General features: G+C 40.4%; 1 protein-coding gene across 8 annotated transcripts in view; it reads right to left on the reverse strand.

Moving 5' to 3' along the window:
* The window catches only part of LOC150081977 (fat-like cadherin-related tumor suppressor homolog), a 1,021,521-nt gene that overhangs the window by 123,601 nt on the left and 876,404 nt on the right, over positions 1-21,516 (reverse strand). For all 8 annotated transcript variants that reach the window (XR_016547261.1, XR_016547260.1, XM_090379029.1 and 5 more), the window contains 2 exons: positions 19,275-19,451; positions 7,473-7,630 (listed from right to left, as the gene is read on the reverse strand). Coding sequence is in view for 6 of the 8 variants with exons in the window: in XM_090379029.1 (XP_090235155.1) it covers positions 7,473-7,630; positions 19,275-19,451 (335 nt within the window). In the remaining 2 variants the exon portion in view is untranslated. The remainder of the gene's footprint in view (positions 1-7,472; positions 7,631-19,274; positions 19,452-21,516) is intronic.

Below are 21,516 nucleotides of genomic sequence, written 5' to 3' on the forward strand. Positions count from 1 at the left end.
TTTGCATTCCTTAGAATAACAGTTTCTTTATTTATTCATCAAAATTTTGCTGACATTATATAATGCTTTAAAATTATATAATGCCTGCTTTCTTGCATCAATTTGCTAATACTAAAACTAAATGTCTTTTCATTAACTCTTAACAGATGCATATGCTAATGGACTGAATACACATTAAAAATTAAGAAAAAACCTAGAACAACTGTTTTGAATTACAACATTATAGATGCACTTATAAGAGCCATTTGATAAATAATGCATATTTTACACTTATAAAAAAATAAATTTTATACAAGAATATAATTTTAAAGGCCTTCAATATAATCATATCTTTTCATATGATCATCTCCCTATACTTTTGTAATCCTTGCACATCCTTCAGCTGGGTTGTGGGGAATTTGCGAAACAAATTTCAAGCCCTATTTTTTTCCTGTTTAGCGTATGTACAATCCGGATTCCACCAGGAATTACTATGTTTGTATTTCCCAGGCAAGGATTTTGGTATTGTAGAGTTGGCAGGTTGTAATATTTTATTAGTTATATGTTGTGTGACATAATCTGTGGGCTGGAGTTGGATTATTTCATCATCTAACTGATCTTTTGAAGCATATTCATTCCAGTGTGCCCTACGAAATTTCCAATTGGAGCAACCCGGTAAGGAGGAGTTTACCCATGTTTGCAACTTGCAGAGAATTGGTAGATGATCACTATTTAGTGGATTTTCAAGAACAGACCACTCTGTGTTGGTACATATGGAGGGAGAGCAGACTGAAAGGTCTATTGCACTTGTGGATCCTGTAGAAAAATGAATATAGATAGGCTCACCAGTGTTCAAAAGGGTAAGCTGACAAACTCTAAAAGGAAGGGGATGAATTTGATTGGTCCACTTGATATCGATGGATCAACTGTTGATGATCCTGCCCAGATAGCAAACAAACTGAATGAGTATTCTGCATCTACATTCACACACGAGGAGTAATTAAGGTTTGGAAATGGCAGAAGGTTATCAAATTGTAACAGGATACTTAATGATTTCGTAATAACTGAGAGCAAAGTGGAGGAGAAATTGTTGAAGTTAAACATAAGAAAGGCACCTGGTGGGGTGGATGGGATCTATCCAGTTATATTAAAGGAGGTGGCAAAGCAACTAAGCAAACCCTTGGCCACAATTATTAGAGCATCCTTGGACTCAGGGGAGGTTCCCACGGACTGGAGATGTGCAAATGTATCCCCAATTCACAAAGGGGGATCGAAGGGTGACACGAGTAATTACAGACCAGTTAGTTTAACTTCTGTTCCAGCTAAAATAATGGAGTCACTGGTTAAAGATGCATTGCAGGATCATCTAGACAAGACTGCAGCAATAATTCAGACACAGCATGGGTTTGTTAAGGGAAAGTCTTGTCTGACAAATTTGATAGGATATTATGATGTGGTTACAAAGGAACTGGATGCAAAAAATAATTTTGATATCATCTATTTGGATTTCAGGAAAGCTTTTGACACTGTTGCACATGAAAGACTATTGTACAAATTGGAGCAGAATGGTATTAAGGGTAAAAGGATGGTTAAGTGGGAGAAGACAGAGGGTGGTAATTAATGGGTGCTGCTCTTCATGGACTAATGTTATTAGGAGTCCCACAGGGTTCGGTGTTGGGTCCACTTGTTTTGTATATTTATCAATGATATTGATAAATCATTGATAATATTGGTATATCAGGTTTAATGTCGAAGTTCGCAGATGATACAAAGGTTGGCAGGGTTGTTAATGACAGTAATGGCAGTGTGTTACTGCAGCAGGATCTAGATAATTTGGGCAGATGGGTTAAGAAGTGGCAACTGAAGTTTCACCTTGACAAATGCAAAGTACTGCATATGGGTATAAGTAACCCCAGAGAAACGTACCAACTGTGTGGTACTACACTTAAGGTGGTAGAAAATGAAAAAGACCTGGGAGTAATTGTGCAGTCAGATATGAAATTTTCTGAGCAATGCAGACAGACTGCCAGGGTAGGTCATGGGATTTTGTCGATGATAAATAGGAATTTTGCTAGAAAAGTTAAGCAAATGGGCCGAGAGATGGCAACTGAAGTTTAATATTAACAAATGTAAAGTACTGCATATGGGAAGCAGTAACCCCAGAGAAGCAGTATCAACTGTGTGGTACTACACTGACAGTGGTAGAGAGTGAAAAGTACCTAGGGGTAATTGTGCGGGCAGATATGAAGTTTTCTGAGCAGTGCAGATGGTCTGCAAGAGTAGCTCATGGTGTCTTGTCAATGATATACAGGAATTTTTCCAGCAGGGATAAGGAGGTGATTATCCCCTTGTATAAGGCAATGGCCACACCTTGAGTACTGTATACAGGTCTGGAGGCTTCATTTTAAGAAGGATGTAGAGCTATTGGAATGAGTACAGAGAAGGGCAACAAGATTATTGAATGGAACAAAGGGCTGCTCTTACGAAGAAAGGCTTAAGTTTTGCAAATTACAGTGTCTGGAGACTAGGCACCTGCGAGGTTATCTGATTGAGTTGTATAAAGCCTTGAATGGTTTGAGCATGCTCAAAACAGGGACTTACATCTTGTGAGTATGGGCTTGGCAAACCCAGTGTCATCCTGGGCTGGATATCATCATTCTTCTCTGTCTTGCATTTTTGGTGATTCCCTTCTACTTCTGGAGCTCTCTCTCTCTCTCTCTCTCAGGGTAATGCAGGATTTTTTTTTTTTTTTTTTTGGCTTGTGAAAGATAAGCCTTAGGCTTCCTTGCACCATATGGCTAATAAAAAAAAAATAATAATAATGAAGACAGGATGCTTCCTCTTGCTCGGAATAATCGTCTGAGAGGGCATAAATTTAAATTGAGGAAAGACAGTTGTAGGATAGATGTGTGGAAGTTTGCCTTTAGCCAGCAGCTGGTTGATTGCTGGAAGAAACTTCCATCTGTCGTTGTAGAAGTTGATAGCTTAAACAGATTCAAGGCAGAACAAGACAAATATTTGGAGCGAGTGGATGGGCGAAATGAGAAGGGGATGTGTTTTTTTTTTTTGGCTGATGGTATATAAGCTTGCTTTCTTGCATCATGTGCTCTTTCCAAAGCTAACCTCTTTAATCACTGTCAAAGCTCTGACACCTTCCCTGGACTGGAAACTGACAAATGTTCAACTGGTATTAAAGAACCTGTCAAAACTGCCAGACCAATCACCTTCTTACTGCCTACTTGCCTTGCTCTTGGTTCTTAGCAAGATTCTGGAATGCGTCTTCAATCGGCTCCAGCTCCACCACAACACCGCTGTCCTGCAATCGGATAGGCAATGTGGCTTCTGTATGGACTGTTGTACAGAGGATGCCCTACATCAGATTATCACCTTTGCTACTTCTTCCATCTCTAAGTACTTTCTGGTATTTGCAGTTGATTTTGCTGAGGGCTTTTACATGCTTTGGTGGCCCAGTGTACTCCACAGATGCTGCCAAAGTCCAGATTCCACACAATCTCTTTAAATGCATCCAGGATTACCTATAAGACAGGAAAATCATGGTCTCCCCATCCTATTGTGCATTGTCCCAAATCCATAGGGGTCCCTCAGTGCTTAATCCTTTCCTGTGGAATTTCATTCTGAATGAGTTCCTTAATCTGGATCTACAATCAGTCAACGCACAAATCTTTGCCAATGATCTTGTCGTTACTGTTGTTGCTGATACCAGAACATACCTCGAGGCAGCCAACCAAGTTCTCCAAACCCTCCACAGGAATGGACCAACCTCCACAATCTCTCCATGTCACTGGACAAGACAAGTCTCTTCTTTAAAAGGCACCTGCAAATCAAGATTGCTGGACAAACTATTAAACTGGTCAGAGAACCAAAGCATCTAGGAATTATTCTCAATTCAGAACCATCCTTTTATCCTCATAAACCACTTACATAACAAAATTAGGAATTACACTGCCTTATAGTCCACATCAGCAGGACTGAGTGGGGGAGCTAAACTGGCATCACTAGCTCTTTTATACTTATGGTGCTGGCATTTTGTTTACCAGAGCCACCATTGACCACGACAAATGGAAACTAGCATCTATACAATGCTCCATCCTCTTCATAATTATCTCGGCCTGTTGGGTCAGTACCACTCTGCTCTTCATATTCTTGCAAGCATCATTCCCCTCCAAACCTGGGGGTCATCTACAGGGTCATTCATTACTGCCTGTCCTGGGGTCTTCCAGTCACCATCCTTGATCCTGCAAATGACACCAATCAGGAGAAGCTACTTGCAGACAAGCTTACCTTAAGATCTGGCAAACCAGATGATATGAGACTGATAAAGGCCTGATAACTAAAAAAATTCCTTCCTAATGTTACTCAAACCTATTTTGAAGCCTCCAACCCGGTTTCCCCAGGTCTCTATGCAACTTTTCTATTAACTGGCCATGGCTCTATCAAACACAAACTCAATTCCTTCAGTATCTCAGAATATCCCCTCCGTATCTGTGGAGAGATTGAAGAATAGAACCATCTTCTCTATACCTGCCCATTGTAACATGACCTGTGAAGCACTCTGAGCACAATAATTCATTACCTGCCCATTGTATCATGACCTGCGAAGTACTCCGAGCACAATAATTCATTACCTGCCCTGTGAACATGAGTACCTCTTTGTCAACAAAGAAAACTATTACTGGACCTTCACTAAATTTACCCAGGATCTATTCACTAAATGAAAAACTTACCTCGCTGCAAGGGGGAGGACCCACCAGTACCCAGTAAGACAGCCATCTATCACAGCCTGATACTACATCCTGTCAGCTGACATCATGCTAACTGCTTCTGGGGTACGATCTGCTAATCCAGTCCCTGAACTGGGTAGGATTTTTAGGTCTCTAGACCACTCATTTGGTCAATGGCGAAGCACTTTTGCTTTGTGACTATTACATCAAACTCTTTACCCTTTTTGCCTGGTACAGTGGTTCCTGCCCACGGCTATCTTGGGAATGTGCTCAGCTATGCCCCCTACTATTTTTTCTTTCCTCCCATCCCTTCCTTCCACTGCTTCTCCCACTTCCCAATTTTTTTTCTTTTATAGGACCCACCATGGAAAGCTTTGGCAACTCTGTGGCAGGCACTGCCAGATTATCATTGCCTTTCCTTTACAGACTAGCCTGCCTCTATGTGGTGATGGATGAGCAATGATGTGTGTGTGTGTGTGTGTGTGTGTGTGTGTGTGTGTGTGTGTGTGTGTGTGTGTGTGTGTGTGTGTGTGTGTGTGTGTGTGTGTGTGTGTGTGTGTGTGTGTGCCCCACTAGGAGCCCTGTGGCTAAATTGCCAGAGGAACAACACTCCAATGCATCCCTATGCCACACTGCATAAACTCACATCACACTTTTCAACTCTGACTTCTACAGAGTACTGTACTTCTTCACAACTACATGAATATAGTTGGGAGAGGCCCCTGGTGCTGCCTGACCCTCAACACTTTTGTCCATTCTGTAAACATTGTATGCCCCATATTCAAATTCTGCATCCTTTATGTCTCAGTGACACCGTGTCTCCAACATCCCTACAATGTCTGCATTTGATAACTTAGCCATACTTCAAATTCATCAGATTTGTTTATTATGCTCCTGCACTGATGTATATGCAAGTATACATGAATGCCCTATTTTTGGTCTTAGTAATTCTAACACAGCCCAAGTATTTGCTTTTCATAATGAACACCAGAAAATCTTGTAATCCCTGGAAAACTGAGTTCCTGGCTGCTGCATCTTCTATAGAAAACTGTGAAGAGAAACCTATCCAATGAAAACCTGTGCTGTGATCCACTGTAGAGTATCCACAAACTTCTTATAATGCATTGTGAATCTTGGTTATGCTCTTCCCATATAAAGCTTCAATTCTGAGGAAGAAATTTTAGCCATTACATGATACGAGTTGCTACTGTTCTTGATTTTGAAATGTCAGTACATGGGTAAAATGGAAATAACTGTCAAAACAAACATTGAGATGTACATCACTATTTATTCAAAGTCAGACTGCCATCATAAAGCAAATCGACCAGTATGGTAGAAGTTGGTGTAGAAGACTTTCCTAAGGATTGCATGTAACTGGCTGGATTTTTATACTTATCGGCAGCAGCTGCTAATCAAACTGTAAAATGTGTCTTTCACTGGTTTGTAATAATCCTGAATTGTGAAAGCTTTTGCAATTGTGCAGTGTATAACACTATACAATAGCCTTCAAAAATTACATTGGTAGTCTTGCTGTTCGTTTTTTTGAACCTTGACTTTCTAACTTTCCTAATAGTGATTTTAATGCTCACGACTACAACTAGTGTCAATTTTCTGATTGTATAATACCAGCTAGTAGAGATATTTAGGTTTTTAATATTATCAATGGTCTTATATAACCTTTTTCAGCTACCTACTAGGATACCAGACAATTCTAACCATTATTATTATTATTATTATTACTAGCCATATAGTGAAGGAAGACTGAGGCTTATGCTGCACCAGCTAAAAAAAATTTCCGAGTTACCCTGAGAGAGAGAGAGAGAGAGAGAGAGAGAGAGAGAGAGAGAGAAGGGAATCACCAAGAAAGAAAAGAATGATGATATCCAGCTCAGGACCCTGGGTGTGCCAAGCCCATACCTAACATTCATAATCTTTTCCTCACCAAAAACTCTTCAAAGTACAATACAGTTAATGTTAGTTACCATCCATAAACCTCAGATCACAAATTGGTGATAATTTCTTCTTCAATGGAACCTTCCCCTTTCATGCCCATTCTTGGTTTTATGTTGTTTGGCATTATAACCGTGTGGAGTGGGATGATCTGTATGATATCTATTTCTCCATTCCATGGTTGGACTAAGGTTTATCTTCGTTTTTTCTTCTCATTCTAATATTTGCTCACATTGTGTCATTAAAATTATTGTATGAATTAAATCCTTCATTTCTCATTTTAAGCTAAACTCTCATACTTTATCTAAACCGTACTTTTCCAATAAATGTTTTAAGGCAGTTCAAGATAAGCACATACCATTCATTTTTTTCCAACACTAAAAAAGAGTTGTAAAGAGGTTATTAATAAATCCAGTGTCAATTTTGAAGAGGCTCTGTAGGAAACCAATTTCTTACTCAAATGAGAATCACGGCTTCTGTCTCTTGGTATAGCTATTAGCCAGAGGTTCTGCCCATCCATACTTTCATCTCTGTTACATCTTGAGGGTTCTATTGCATCTTCATCTAATTATAAAGGTGAATTAAAAGAGTATCTAACTTTTCCACTGATGCTTCCATTGATGATTTTTGTAAATTTGAAGCGCACAGTAAACAGTGTAAATCATTATTTGTGTACAAAATTTAAATGGGATAGACAACCAATTAATGGTTATGACAAGATCTACAAAAGTTGATGTACAGTGAAATTATAATAGGTTCTAAATGTAAATAAAAATGTAAGTATTTTAAAGTGTCACTTACTTCTAAAATACTGTAATCTCGTATTCCTGCTGCATACATTAGATTTCCTGTAGCTTGAATGGTCCGTGTATTTAGAGATACACTCAGATGACGATCAGTTGGACTATTCAGTGCATAGCGTGCATAGCTGTTTCCTCTAAACGATACTGGATTGTTTTCTAAGAATAAAAATTCAATTACCGTATTGCAATTTTTCTACAAATTACAAATTAAAAACACTGATTATGTTAGGCAAATTCAATGAACATCAAAAATTATCCTGTCTAGTATGAACCCATTTAACACATTTAAGAAGAGACAAGATAAATAAAGCAAAAACTGGGATTTCAGAAAGGATAATTTTTTATTACTGATGTATGAGTCCCATATTCCTTGATTTCTGTATCTTACATTTCTAATTTTTTTTATGAAACCCCCAAACACAAGAGGTATTAGAACCTATAATACTTAGTACCATGCTTGGGTTGGAGGTTGAGAAGATGAAAGAAGATATTTGTTGACATTGGACTTGAACTTCTGTAGACTGTAATTTTCAGGAAATACGTATGAAGGACGGTTGTTCCAGAAAACGGCAGTTGAATGAATAAACGAGGAAGATGAAAAGTTGGTTCTGTGAGCTTGAAGTTGGACAGAAAACGGATGTTGGCTGGTGGTGGCATGTGTTTGGACTGTTTTGAAAGAGAGAGAGAGAGAGAGAGGGAATTATAGAAACCAATTCAGAAGAACAGTGCCCATGAAAGTATCTATAGAAAAGGGTACTAAAAAGAGAAACAGTATGTCCATGAGACAGAGAGTGGAGAGACTCTGTTAGGAGTCATTAATTAACTTAACTGCCCTCTTCTGAATGGAATCGAGAAGTCTGAGAGAGGTTTTGGGAGCACTGCCCCCAGACGTGGGAAAAATATTCCATGCAGTGTGGATTTGCAATTTGTACAGAGTGAACAGCCATTTGGGAGAAAAGTAACGCTGAGAGTGAAAGAGAAAACCAAGTTAGATGCAGAGGAAGCAATATTTGTAATGTACTTGTGCCAAGAGAGATTAGAAGTCAGGGTAACCTCCAAAACAGATATATCATCTTGCTTAGAAATTGGAGTGCCACCAAAGATAAGAATAGAAGCAGAAGAATCCTTTTTGCGAGATATAAGACAGGACCGAGTTTTAGAAGAATTGAAATCAAATAAGTTGTCTTTTCCCCACTGGAGAATTACCTGGAGATTGGCATTTAAGGAATTGGTAGAGGATATTCGAGAAGTTGAAAGCTGATTGAGCAGGGCAAGGTTTCTCAAACTGGAAAGTGGAATGCAATGTGCTATCATCAGCAAAACTATGGATAGGATTTTCAGTCAATGAAAGAAGGTCATTAATATACAAGAAGAAAAGAGTGGGGGAAAGAACTGAACCATGAGGGACACCAGCATTAGTGGAGAAGTTAGAAGACAGAGAGCCATCTACCATCACCCTTAGTGAGCGGTCAGAGAGAAAACTGGATAACCAATTACAAAAAATAGTTGGCAAACCATAAGATGGAAGCTTGTTTAGAAGACCTTTATAACAAACACGACCGAAAACCTTTGAGATGTCAAGAGCAACTGTTTGTGTTTCACCAAATTTTTCCATTGAATTTGTCCATAAATGGGTAACATATGCCACAATATCACCGGTGGATTGACACTGATGGAATCCATACTGGCAATCGTTGATCAGACGGAAGGTTTCTAGATAGTTTAAGAGTTGGCGGTTAATTGATTTCTCCATTACTTTAGAAAGAGTGGAAGTAATTATAATATGATGATTATTGGATGGGAGGGATTTGTCACCCTTTTTAGGAACTGGCTGGATATGAGCAAATTTCCAAGCAGAAGGAAAAACACCTTTGGAATAAGAAATTGAAAAAAAGGTGGCAAAGAACAGGAGTAAAAAGTTCAGGAGCACAGGTTTTGAGAACAAGTGGAAAAATACCATCAGAACCTGGAGCTTTCATAGCATCAAGATTCATCAAAATCCTCTTGACAGAAGACCACAGAAGGCATAGAATGGAGCATGTTGGGAATGGTGGGAGGTGTTTTACCAAGATCATTAATACATGAGTTGGAATAAAAATGGGATGCAAGCAGGTCAGCTTTACCCTTGGCTGAAGTGACAATACAATCATCTGGCTTTGACAGAGTTTGGAAAGATGTGGCCAATATCTTTGGAAAGAGACCAGAATGCACAGCTACCATTAGGGCAAGAAGTAAATTTTCTACTCTTGGATTGTTCAAAATCTAGTTTGGACTGATTAATAGCTGCTTTACAATTGTTGCGAGCTCTGCTGTAGGCAGAAAATAGTCGTATATCGAAATTGGAAACAAGCCAATTTCGATATACAACATTCTTCACTTGAACAGTCATAGCACAATTATTGGAAAACCAAGGTTTAGATAAAGGTCAAGATTTTAAGGTGGAGTGTAGGATAAAGGATTCCATTCCTACAAGAATAATTACTGTGACATGATCTGAGCGAACGTTGACATCAGAAGTTTTGAAACAGTAATTCGACCAAGGAAATGAAGAAAAGAAATCTCGCAGGTCATACCATTTTGCATTCTTGTAATGTCAAACAAGACAAGGTTGGGAATAGCCATGAGATAAAGGCTCCATTGTAGAACAGACAATCACCAAGTTGTGATCTGAGGTGCCTAAAGGACCACTCACTTCAACCGTATACTTAGAAGGGCTGTTTGCAAAAAAAAGATCAAGCGTGTTGGCTGTAGGTAAATGAACAATCTGTGTGAGGTCATTAGTAATTGCAAAAACCTCAGCATCTCGACCAGCTGGGTCAATGTGACTAGAAAACGGAAGCCAGCTGGAGTTGTGAACATTAAAATCACCAAGGAAAATTACCTCACTGTTAGGAAAGTTCGACTGGAGATAGTCAAGTTGCAAAGAGAGGAAGTCAAAGAGCTCCAAGTGATTAGTGGAGTTGGGAGATTGGTAGAGACAACAGATGAATATGACACAATGAGGTAGAGAGATTTTAAGCCAGAGAAGATTGAAAAGAGGAGATTCCAAATTGCCAAGTCTCTGACAGGGAATATCAGAACGGACATATACACAAGTACCGCCTTTGAGGCAAAAGGAATCACAAAGCAAATAATTGGGCAACTGAGATGAGCAGTGGTTGAATCAACCGATAACTGAGATTCTGTCAGAAAAAGTACATGGTGTTTAGCAGACTGTAAGTGTAAATGAACATCACTGAAATGAGAACCGAGGCCACGTATATTTGTGAAATGAACTAGGAAGTGTTTGGACGGTTTAGATCTTTTTGCAGATAAGTTTGCTGTATTAATTTGACAATTCATAGTGTATTCATTAGTAAGAAAAAAGTGTGTGGGGGGGGGGATACATGCTGTATGAAATTTTTGGATATGGCGTACACATGGTAAGAATATACCTGAATCCTTGACATAACATGGGCTCAACGATGCCCCCCCCCCCATGTGCATACACACTACTTGAACTCCCTCCAGTCACTATCTGGCAGAGTAGAGGCAGCAAGATTATACACTATTTGATCCGGAAGCTTCCTAGTGAGTTACCAACAAGTTCGGTGCAGTGTACTAACTAGCAGCTTACCTGCAAAAACCATTTCAGAGCTGTACCTTCGAAATGGAAAAATAGTTTGTGGTATAGTAAACTCTGTTTTTAAATGATAGAATAAATATCTATTCTAACAAGGAACTTTGTAAGAGTAAATATTTATTAATCATTTCTATATTAAAAGGAAACCCACTAGTTAGTTTACAGTTGTCATTATATCTGATGTGTTCTGTGAGTTTTTATTGCACTTAAAATAACAGGGTCACTGCAGTAAAGGCGCCTCCGTAGCCAGGTGGGAAGGAGCAGCAGTGCGTAGCACATGCTTCTTGATTAGACAGGAGTTCGAGCTCGTCACCACCAAATACGGAGGATGCGGAAAGGTCAGGGAATTACCACCGCATATCCCGGAGCAATATGACCTTAGTTGCTAATGCTCCTAAAATCCAAATAACTAACTAACTAACTGCAGTAAAAAAAAAAATTAAACTGTGTTACTATAAATTACATTTACCATAATGAAAGGTCTAACCTATTATAGTGATTCAAATTTTTATCATTATTTAAGTTTATATTGGATGAAAAAAAGTTCACAAAAATAAGTTCATTTCTGTAACTTAAAGGGATTCCCTCATATGAGATATAATAAAGGATAAAAAGTAGCTAAGGTAAAGAAATCTAACACAAGAACCATTGGAAACTTTGGTACATTTATAATGGGTTGGTTGGTTGTTTTGGTTTTATTGGCGCATCAGCTACTAAGGCTATAATGCGCCAAGACCAGGTCATTTATAAAAAATTTTTTAAATTTTCAGTGACCTAATTAGTTAGGTCACTATGTCAAAATTTATAACAAATATATAAAAGAAAAATGTAAAAAATTTTATATATGAGTAAAAATATTTATTGATTTTAAAAAGCTAAAAACAGCAGACACGTTGTCATTGTCAGATAAAATCTGACTGAGTGTATATGGCTCAGTCAGATGGTTAAAAGCGGTAAGACGGATATTGCTAAAATCTGAACATTCGACTAAAATGTGTCTAATTGATAAAACTGTGCCACAAGACTCACATATAGGAGGGTCATCAGCCCTCAGCAAAAAAGAGTGTGTCAAATGACTATGTCCTATGCGGGTCCGGGAAAGAACAACTTCCTCCTTACGATTCCTGCGCAGACTAGACTGCCACAGTTCAATTACAGGCTTTATTTGATATAATTTATTCGCAGTCTGTCTATTCCACGAATCCTGCCATTGGGAATGTATTTTCTCGTGTATTATTTGCCTGTAGTCTGTATAGGGGACTAACAGGCAGCGGTTATTATTGGGAACTGCTGATTTGGCTGCGGCGTCAGCCAAATCATTTCCCCTAATCCCAATGTGGCTGGGAATCCAGCAGAAGCGGATGTCATATTCGCGTTCATGGAGAACGTGAATCTTCTGCTGAATGCTAGACAGAACTGGATGAGGATTATATCTCACAGATATTAAAGCCTGTAACATGCTAAGAGAGTCTGAATATAAAATGAACCGTTGGTATTGGTATTTACTAATATGATCCAAGGCTAACTCTACAGCGTGCAGCTCTGCAGTAAATATGCTGCATTCAGAGGGAATCTGCTCTGATATAGTGCTGTCTGTAAAGACAGCAGCAGATCCCACATATGATTCCGACTTCGAACCGTCTGTGTAGACTGGCGCGAAGTCAGAATATTCAGTTCGGTGTGCTGAATGAAGCTGCAGGTAGACACATGATGGAGTGTCCGACTTTCCCCAGTTTCTAAGCGACAAGTCGCATGCCGGGACACGAGCATGCCAGGGTGGAAAGGGTTGCTTTGATGTTCGGGCAACCTTGTCTACCTTGATATTAAGTTCTTTGAGTAGCTCTTGGAAACGAATACCAAAAGGACGATTGGCAGTCTTTCGAGTATTGTATAAATTTTCCCATCGTGGCTCAAAAACGAATGGCCACGTAGGATGGTCTGGCAGGGATTTCAGTTTTAAGGCGTACTTTAGAGACAACTGCTTACGTCGAAGTGATAACGGTGGTTCGTTTGCTTCGACGTATAAGCTCTGGACAGGAGATGTTCGAAATGCACCAGTAGCGATGTGTATAGCCTGATGATGGACGGGGTCCAGCCACCGCAGGACACTGTCTCGGGCTGAGGAATATACCTGGGACCCATAATCTAGTTTGGATCGCACTAGTGCACGGTAAAGCCGAAGAATGGTACATCGGTCTGCTCCCCAAGATGTAGAGGAGAGCGAGCGGAGAATATTAAGTCCACGTGTGCACTTCGTGCGGAGTTGACGAATGTGATCCAAAAAAGTTAGTTTTTTATCGAATATGAGTCCCAAGAATTTTGTGTTCGCTGCTACTGGAATAGCATTTTGTCCGAGCCTTAATTCGGGTTCAGGATGAAGATTACGCTTGCGACAAAAGTGTACGCAAACGGTCTTCTCCGGCGAGAACCTGAAGCCATTAGCAAGTGCCCAGGAATTTAGACTATCAATGGCTTTCTGCAGTTGTCTTTCAATAACCCTCATGTTGCACGACTGGCAAAAAATGCTAAAGTCATCAACATAGAGGGCACTGTTTACAGTTGGAGGAAGTTGTTCTGTGATGGAATTTATTTTGATGGCAAAAAGCGTGACACTTAATACTGATCCTTGTGGTACTCCCTCCTCTTGGCTAAAGGAGCGAGAGAGTGAGGATCCCACACGAACTTGGAACGATCGATTGGCTAAAAAGTTTTGAATAAAAAAGGGCAGATGCCCTCTTAGGCCTAGGCTATGTAAATCTTTTAAAATGCCAAATCTCCAAGTTGTGTCATACGCTTTCTCCATGTCAAAGAACACCGACACCAAGTGTTCCCGTTTTAGGAAAGCATCCCGGATGGATGCCTCCATTCTAATAAGATGGTCCAAAGTGGATCGGTTCCTTCGGAAGCCGCACTGGATGCTGGAGAGTAGGTCATTTGATTTTAAATACCATATTAAACGAGAATTGACCATTCTCTCCAGGATTTTGCACAGACAGCTAGTCAGAGCAATAGGACGATAGTTGGTGGTGGCTTTTGGATCCTTTCCTGGCTTAGGGAAGGCAAGAACGATTGCCTTTCGCCAGGAGTCCGGAAACTGCCTTTCAGTAAAGATTCTGTTATACAGAAGGAGCAGACAATCCATAGATTTTGGTGAAAGATGTTTAATCATTTCATAATGGATGCCATCTGGTCCAACAGCACTTGCTTTGGAAAGAGCGAGGGCTCTTTTCAGTTCCTCTATAGTGAATGCCCCGTTGTAGGGATAGAGGCCCTTGGTCTTAAAATTAAGTGCTTGCTTTTCCAGTTTATGTTTAAGGACCAGGAACTCTGGGGAATACGAAGATGTTGCAGAGATGTTAGAGAATGTTTCCCCAAGAGCATTGGCTATTGCAGTTGGATCTGCAATAGCGCATCCATTATAATCTAGGATTGAAGAAGGGTGGGATGTATATTTTCCCTTCATTTTCCGGATTTTATCCCAGACTACCTTAGAGTTGGTAGACTGGTTAATAGATGATGTAAAACGGATCCACGATTCCTTTTGACTCTGACGACGGATGTAGCGTGCTTTGGCTCGTGCACGTTTGAAGGCTATAAGGTTGTTCGTGGTAGGATATCGGCGAAATATCCCCCACGCTTTGTTTTGAGCCTTTTTTGCTGCTGTGCATTGTGAATTCCACCAAGGTTTGGGAAATGGTGGAAACCGGGCAGATGTTTTTGGAACAGCATTCGCAGCTGCTTGGACAATATTTTCTGTGATGTACTTAACTGCATCATTGATAGGCTCTTGACTGACCGTGCTAAGATCAAAAATTGCCTGATGTTGGAAGGCAGTCCAGTCAGCCTGATCAATCTTCCACCGTGGTAACCTGAAGGGAAGACATGGTCTCCCACTGTGTAACGAGGTTATCATGGGGAAGTGATCGCTTCCGTATGGATTCTCCTCCACTTCCCAGGTGAGTGAAGGGAGTAGAGAAGGGGAGCAGATAGAGAGATCAATGGCAGAAAAGGTACGGGTAGGCATGTGGAAGAAGGTGTTCGTTCCAGTATTTAGAAGGGAAAGGTCATTATCATTGATCATACGCTCAATGACTCGTCCCCTTCCGTTGATGTTAGCACTACCCCACAGGATGTTATGTCCATTCATATCCCCGAGAAGTAAGAAAGGGGGAGGCAACTGCGTTAGAAGATCATCAAGGTCTGCCTGGGAGATGTCAGTCCCAGGTGGCAAATAGATAGAGCACACAGTTAATAAAAATCCCACCGTAAGGCGAATTGCAACAGCCTCTATGTTAGTTGTAATTAGTAAGGGCTGCACTGGGGTCTGGTTACCCACAAGGATAGCCACTCCCCCATGTACGGAGCCATCCGCAATTCTATCCTTACGAAAAATTGTGGTGTTATGCATCGTGGGATCGTCATTTGCCTTTAGGTATGTCTCCTGCAAGCAAAAGCAAACTGGCTTGTGCTTTTGCAGGAGGGCCTTGATGTCATCTATATTTCGCCAGAATCCACGACAATTCCATTGTAGGAATTTAGCCATTATTTTGGCTTGGTGGGTCCATCAGGCGGCTTCCGAGGTGCTGAGGGCTTACTTTTATCAGTCTTGGATTTGTCCTTTTTGGGGAAGAATGGACGCTGTCCCGTGTCCATTTCCTCCTCCGCAAAGAGTTCCAAGACTGAATCTTCGGGTACCTCCTTCTGATCAACATCCATCTTTTCTTGGGTACTAGGGGGTACTTCCCCTTTTTTATTCTTTTCTTTAATAGTTACCGTTCTTATTTGTGGAGCGTTAGGAGGTACCGATATAGGAGTGGCAGCTGATTGGTCCTTCTGCGCAGGTTTTTGAGAACTTAAAAGGTAACGCGCGATGGGAGTGAAAGACTCCTTTGGAGGAATGGTCATGTCCGTCTGAGTTCCGACGGAACATCTCCCTGCTACCTTCTGGGCGTAGGTAGGTCTGTTGATATTCAGGGGTTTGACCGATTTCCTTGCCTCCTGATATGATATATTTAGCTCTGCCTTCAGCCGTTGAATTTCTTTTTCTTCTTTCCACCTCTGGCATGCTCGTGAATAGGCCGGGTGTTCGCCTTCACAGTTAATGCAGGTGGGTTTTGCGGCTGAACATGCTGTTGTTTCGTGGTCCTTTGCACCGCATCGAGCGCATGCAAGGACTCCGCGGCAGGCCATTTGAGAATGTCCGTACTTCTGGCATTTAAAACACCGTAAAGGATTTGGAACGTACGGACGCACTGAACAGTTGATGTATCCAGCTTTAATCTCATCAGGAGGTTTAGGAGAGTTAAAAGTCAGGATAACGCTCCTGGTTTTAACAATTTTTCCATCCCTTCGCGCAGTGATTCTCTTGACGGCAATGACTCCCTGTGGTTTTAATTCAGAGCAGATTTCCTCCTCGGTTACATCGAGAAGGTCCCACTCCGAAATGACCCCTCTCAATGAATTGAGTGTTCTGTGTGGTGTCACTGTTATAGGGATACCTCCGATTGATGTTACTCGGAGTAGATGTTCCGATTGCCTGTCATTTTTAGTTTCAATTAAGAGGTCTCCAGAACGGAGCCTCTTAACTGATTTGGGAGAACCTACTAACCCGTCTAACCCTTTTTGAATAAAAAAGGGCGACATTTTACCAATCGGTTTTTCACCGGTTGAGTGCATTATTAGGAACCTTGGTACAGGCCCTGATGTTACTTCTGTTCGCTGCCTCTTTGTACTAATAATACTATCTGGATCTTCGTCTATGTTTGCAGATAGGGACCGGGTTGGGGCCCCTGAAGAAATATGTTTATCAGGATTCATATAGGTTTTTAAATTGTTCAGTGCCCGGGCTCCCCACCCACCACGGAGCCCAAAGGGACGCCCACTACCCGGCATGCAATAAATGCGCTCGGGAGTGGGACGCCAGGGCTACCCAGACACTATACCCACACCGCCGCCAGCCTGAATCCTGTCCCTCGGACCATGAGGGTAGGGGCGTGGCATTGACACGGTTGACCCTCGCAGGCGAACCTACTAGCCGATTGATCCTAGCTGGGCCTTCCAGGACCACCCGTCTTGTCGAAGCAGGGGCCAAAGTGGTGTATTGAAGCTGGGCCCCTCAACCACCAGGATCCCCCTTTCCGAATTTCCACGGGTCGCAGCGCACGGCAAACACGCCGGATTCCATTGATGTAAGCCCGGAACCTAGGCTGTGGGCGTTGGATCCCAGTGATGCTAGTCTGGAAGTCCAGCAGCGTCACTGGGAGGTCCCCTCACCACGTACAGGTGCCCACGTCGAGGGGCATTTATAATGGGCAAGCTCGTTTCCCGCTACTGCAGTTTCTCCCTGCATTCTCGGTAAACAGATTGTGCGTGCTATTGGTAGTGGCAGCAGAAGTCAATAACGATGTATTGATTAGTTTTTTTCTCATTATTAAAAGCAGATTATTGGAGTTCATAAGTGGGCTGAAATTTACTTATGGGTACACCTTCCAGACTGCCTCAGTCTTAGGGAGTTTATCTCCCCTTCCCGCTGTTTTAACAGGGTTTTAGACTCATGAACTCCAATAATCTGCTTTTAATGGACATACAGAAGGATGCTACAGATACCATGGACAAATGAGAGTGTCCTGCAGAGAATTGCAAAAACCCAAGAATTGCTGAAGGACATAAAGAAAAGAAAAACGCTGTATCTTGGACACCTGATGAGGAACAACAAATATGCAATTCCATGGCTAATTATTAAGGGGAGAATGGAAGGAAGAAGAAAGACTGGGAGAAGATGTACATTGCAGCTTGATAATGTTAAAAATTGGACGGTACCGAACACCAAGCAGCTGTTCAGAGCTACCAGTGACAGAGAGACATTTGTGTGGCAGTTGCTGACCTCTGTTAGGAGATGGCACACAGAGAAGAAGAAGAATCAATTATGGTGTGTTTATAATTTGTCTGCGCGGGTAGAACAGTGGTATCCCCACGATGGGTGGAAAAGGCCCAGGTTCAAATCCCGTCGATGATGCAAGGAACTTTAATGGGCTTTTTCCACTCTGTGGCTGAGTTAGTCAGTCTCAGGCGTAGATAGCAAGGTTTTTTCCACCAGAAACTGTGATTTTTCATCCAGCAAACAGACAAGACCATAGAGCACACGCAATTAACAGACATAAGACACAGCACGGCAGATGAATTTAATTATTCGGGTGGCCTAAATATAATAGTTTGTTTTCATAATTTATTAAATGCAAATCAGGTGATTACAAAACTGACCAAAAATCATAATCAACTAATTTGCATATAATCGATTATTGTAGCCTGTTGTAGTTGTAGATTTCATAATTGGCTAATTTGCATATAACTAATTATACAGATTATTGAAATAAGCAATTAGTAATCATTCAGTTATGAAATCATTCAACTATGCTTGTCACTAATTCAAGATGATGAAATGAATATGCATGTGTGCTAGGTTGTGAGTTGCTAGTTGTTTCGATTAACAAATGCAAGCTGATATGATTAAAGAGGCCTATGCGCTCCGGATTTATTACTACTAAAATTAAAATTAAAATTACAGTTGCTCAGAGCGAAATGGATATCCGTTTTGCTCTGAGCAACTGTAATTTTAATTTTAGTAGAAATGCAAGCTGAATCCACCAGTAGAAATTTTAAAACAAAAAATGTGTAAATAGCAACAAACTTTGTGTTTTAAAGACATTTGACGGGGAAAGTATGCACAGAAGTTATAGGAAAATAAATGGTACCAAAATAAAATGTAAATATGGGATTTCACTGTATGCCAAGAAAAAGCATTATGATGGAGGCAATATTTTTTTTACCTTTTCTTTGTTGTTGAATGCTTTGCTTTTAAATCTAACTTTGAATTCTGATAATTTTGGTTAACTATTTTGTCACAAACACTTTCGATAACCAAGCCATCTCAGTAACAATTTTTACATAAACAAATGCAACACTTAAACTGCAAATATAATGCTTGGAACATTAGTGTCTCAAAAATTTTAAGATTTTACATTTGACTTTTGATTTTACATTTACATAGACATATGATGAATGTCTATGTAAATTTTTTTCATCAAAGATATCCTAACATCTTTAAAAACTATCATTATAGACATAAAACAAAATGACACAACTAACACACATGCATACACAAATAATAATGAAAGTTACCTTCATAACAGATATTTCCATGGCACACTTTCATTTTATCTCTCTCACAGTGAATTCCAGCTTTCCCAGCAGGACACTGGCACCTGTATCCTAGCGGTGTAGAATCAGACTTACATAGCTGATGTGAGTGGCAGGGTTTTCTAGCACACTCATTGACAATCACTTCACAGTGAGAACCTACACATAAAAATATATGGTAATCTTTTTATTAATACATTTAACATTAATTTTAAATAAACTGCATGCTTCAATTCTACAGTTATGAACTTTAGATCTAGAGTTATCAAACTGTGAATCATGCCATCTTGAAAAGTGTGTGCTCTTTGCAAGGGAGATGAAAAAAATGTTGAAATTCCAATACAAAAATTTTTGACTAGATATATAAAACTTTTCAACAAATTAAAATTATGGAAAAAACTGTAAACAATTACTGTTATTTAGAATCTTGTTAAAGCAAATAATCATATTTTTAGAGTAACAAGCTATTTTTGTTTTAATTTAATTTGCATTACAGAGAATGTAATGTTCTAGTCACACCAAACAGCAAACTCAAGCAATATGGTGACTACTGTGCTAGATATCCTTTTGTAATTGTACAATTAACAAAAAAGTAGCCCACATTCTCAGTAATATGCAATTCATGACATAACGTTTTTTTTTTTGCTTCTGTAATTTTACTTATTTACAGAATTACAGAATTACTAAATTACAGAATTACTTCTGTAATTCTGTAATTTAGATTGGTCGACTTGATATTGATGGGTCAAGTGTTGATGATCCTGCTCAGGTAGCTAACAAACTAAATGAATATTTTGCATCGACATTCACACATGAGGAGTTATTCAGCGAGGGGAATGCGAGAGGTGTATTCAACTCTAGCAGTAAGCTACAGAATCTTGAAATAACTGGGAGTAAAGTGGAGGAGAAACTGTTGAAGATAAACACAAGAAAGGCACCCGGGGTGGATGGGATCTATCCAGTTATATTTAAGGAGGCAGCAAAGGAAGTAAGCAAACCCTTAGCCATAATTATGAGAGCTTCCTTGGACTCAGGGGAGGTACCCATAGACTGGAAATGTGCAATTGTGACCCCAATTCACAAAGGAGGATCAAAGGCTGACACAAGTAATTATAGACCTGTGAGCTTAACTTCTGTTCCAGGAATATTAATGGAGGCACTGGTTAAAGAAGCACTGCAGGAACATTTAGACAAGACTTCAGTTATAGCTCAGACACAGCATGGTTTTGTTAAGGGGAAGTCTTGCCTGACCAACTTGATTGGATACTATGATGCAGTCACAAAGGAACTGGATGCAGGGAATAACTTTGATATTATATACTTGGATCTTAGAAAGGCTTTTGATACTGTTGCACATGGAAGACTGCTACACAAATTGGAGCAGTGTGACATTGGAGGCAAATTGCTGCTATGGATAAAGGGGTGGTTGAGGGGGAGAAGACAGAGAGTGGTAATCAATGGACACTGCTCATCGTGGACTGATGTTATTAGTGGAGTCCCTCAGGGCTCAGTGTTGGGTCCATTATTGTTTTCTGTATTTATAAATGATATTGATGATGGTATATCGGGCTTAATGTCCAAGTTTGCAGATGATACAAAGGTTGGCAGGGTTGTCAAGGACACTACTGACACCATGCTGCTGCAACAGGATCTGGAAAGGTTGAGCAGATGGGCTGAGAGGTGGCAAATGAAGTTTAACATTGACAAATGTAAAGTACTACACATGGGAAACAGCAACCCCAGAGCAACGTATCAACTCTGTGGTACTACACTGACAGTGGTAGAGAATGAAAGGGACTTGGGGGTGGTTGTGCAGGCAGATATGAAGTTCTCTGAGCAGTGCAGACGGGCTGCAAGAGTAGCTCATGGAGTATTGTCAATGATATACAGGAATTTTTCCAGCAGGGATAAGGAGGTGATTATTCCATTGTATAAGGCGATGGTCAGGCCACACCCAGAGTACTGTATACAGGTCTGGAGGCCTCATTTCAAGAAGGATGTAGAGCTGCTGGAACGAGTACAGAGAAGGGCAACAAGATTAGTGAATGGAACAAAGGGGTGCTCTTACGAAGAAAGGCTTAAGTTTTGCAAATTACAGTGTCTGGAGACTAGGCACCAGCGAGGTGATCTGATAGAGGTGTATAAAGCCTTGAATGGTTTAAGCATGCTCAATGCTGATGGGATTCTTCCTCTAGCTCAGAATAATCACCTGAGAGGGCATAAA

This window comes from Mastigoproctus giganteus, chromosome 8 (assembly GCF_048544385.1).
Source record: "Mastigoproctus giganteus isolate SK-2022 chromosome 8, ASM4854438v1, whole genome shotgun sequence".
Taxonomy (NCBI): domain Eukaryota; kingdom Metazoa; phylum Arthropoda; class Arachnida; order Uropygi; family Thelyphonidae; genus Mastigoproctus; species Mastigoproctus giganteus.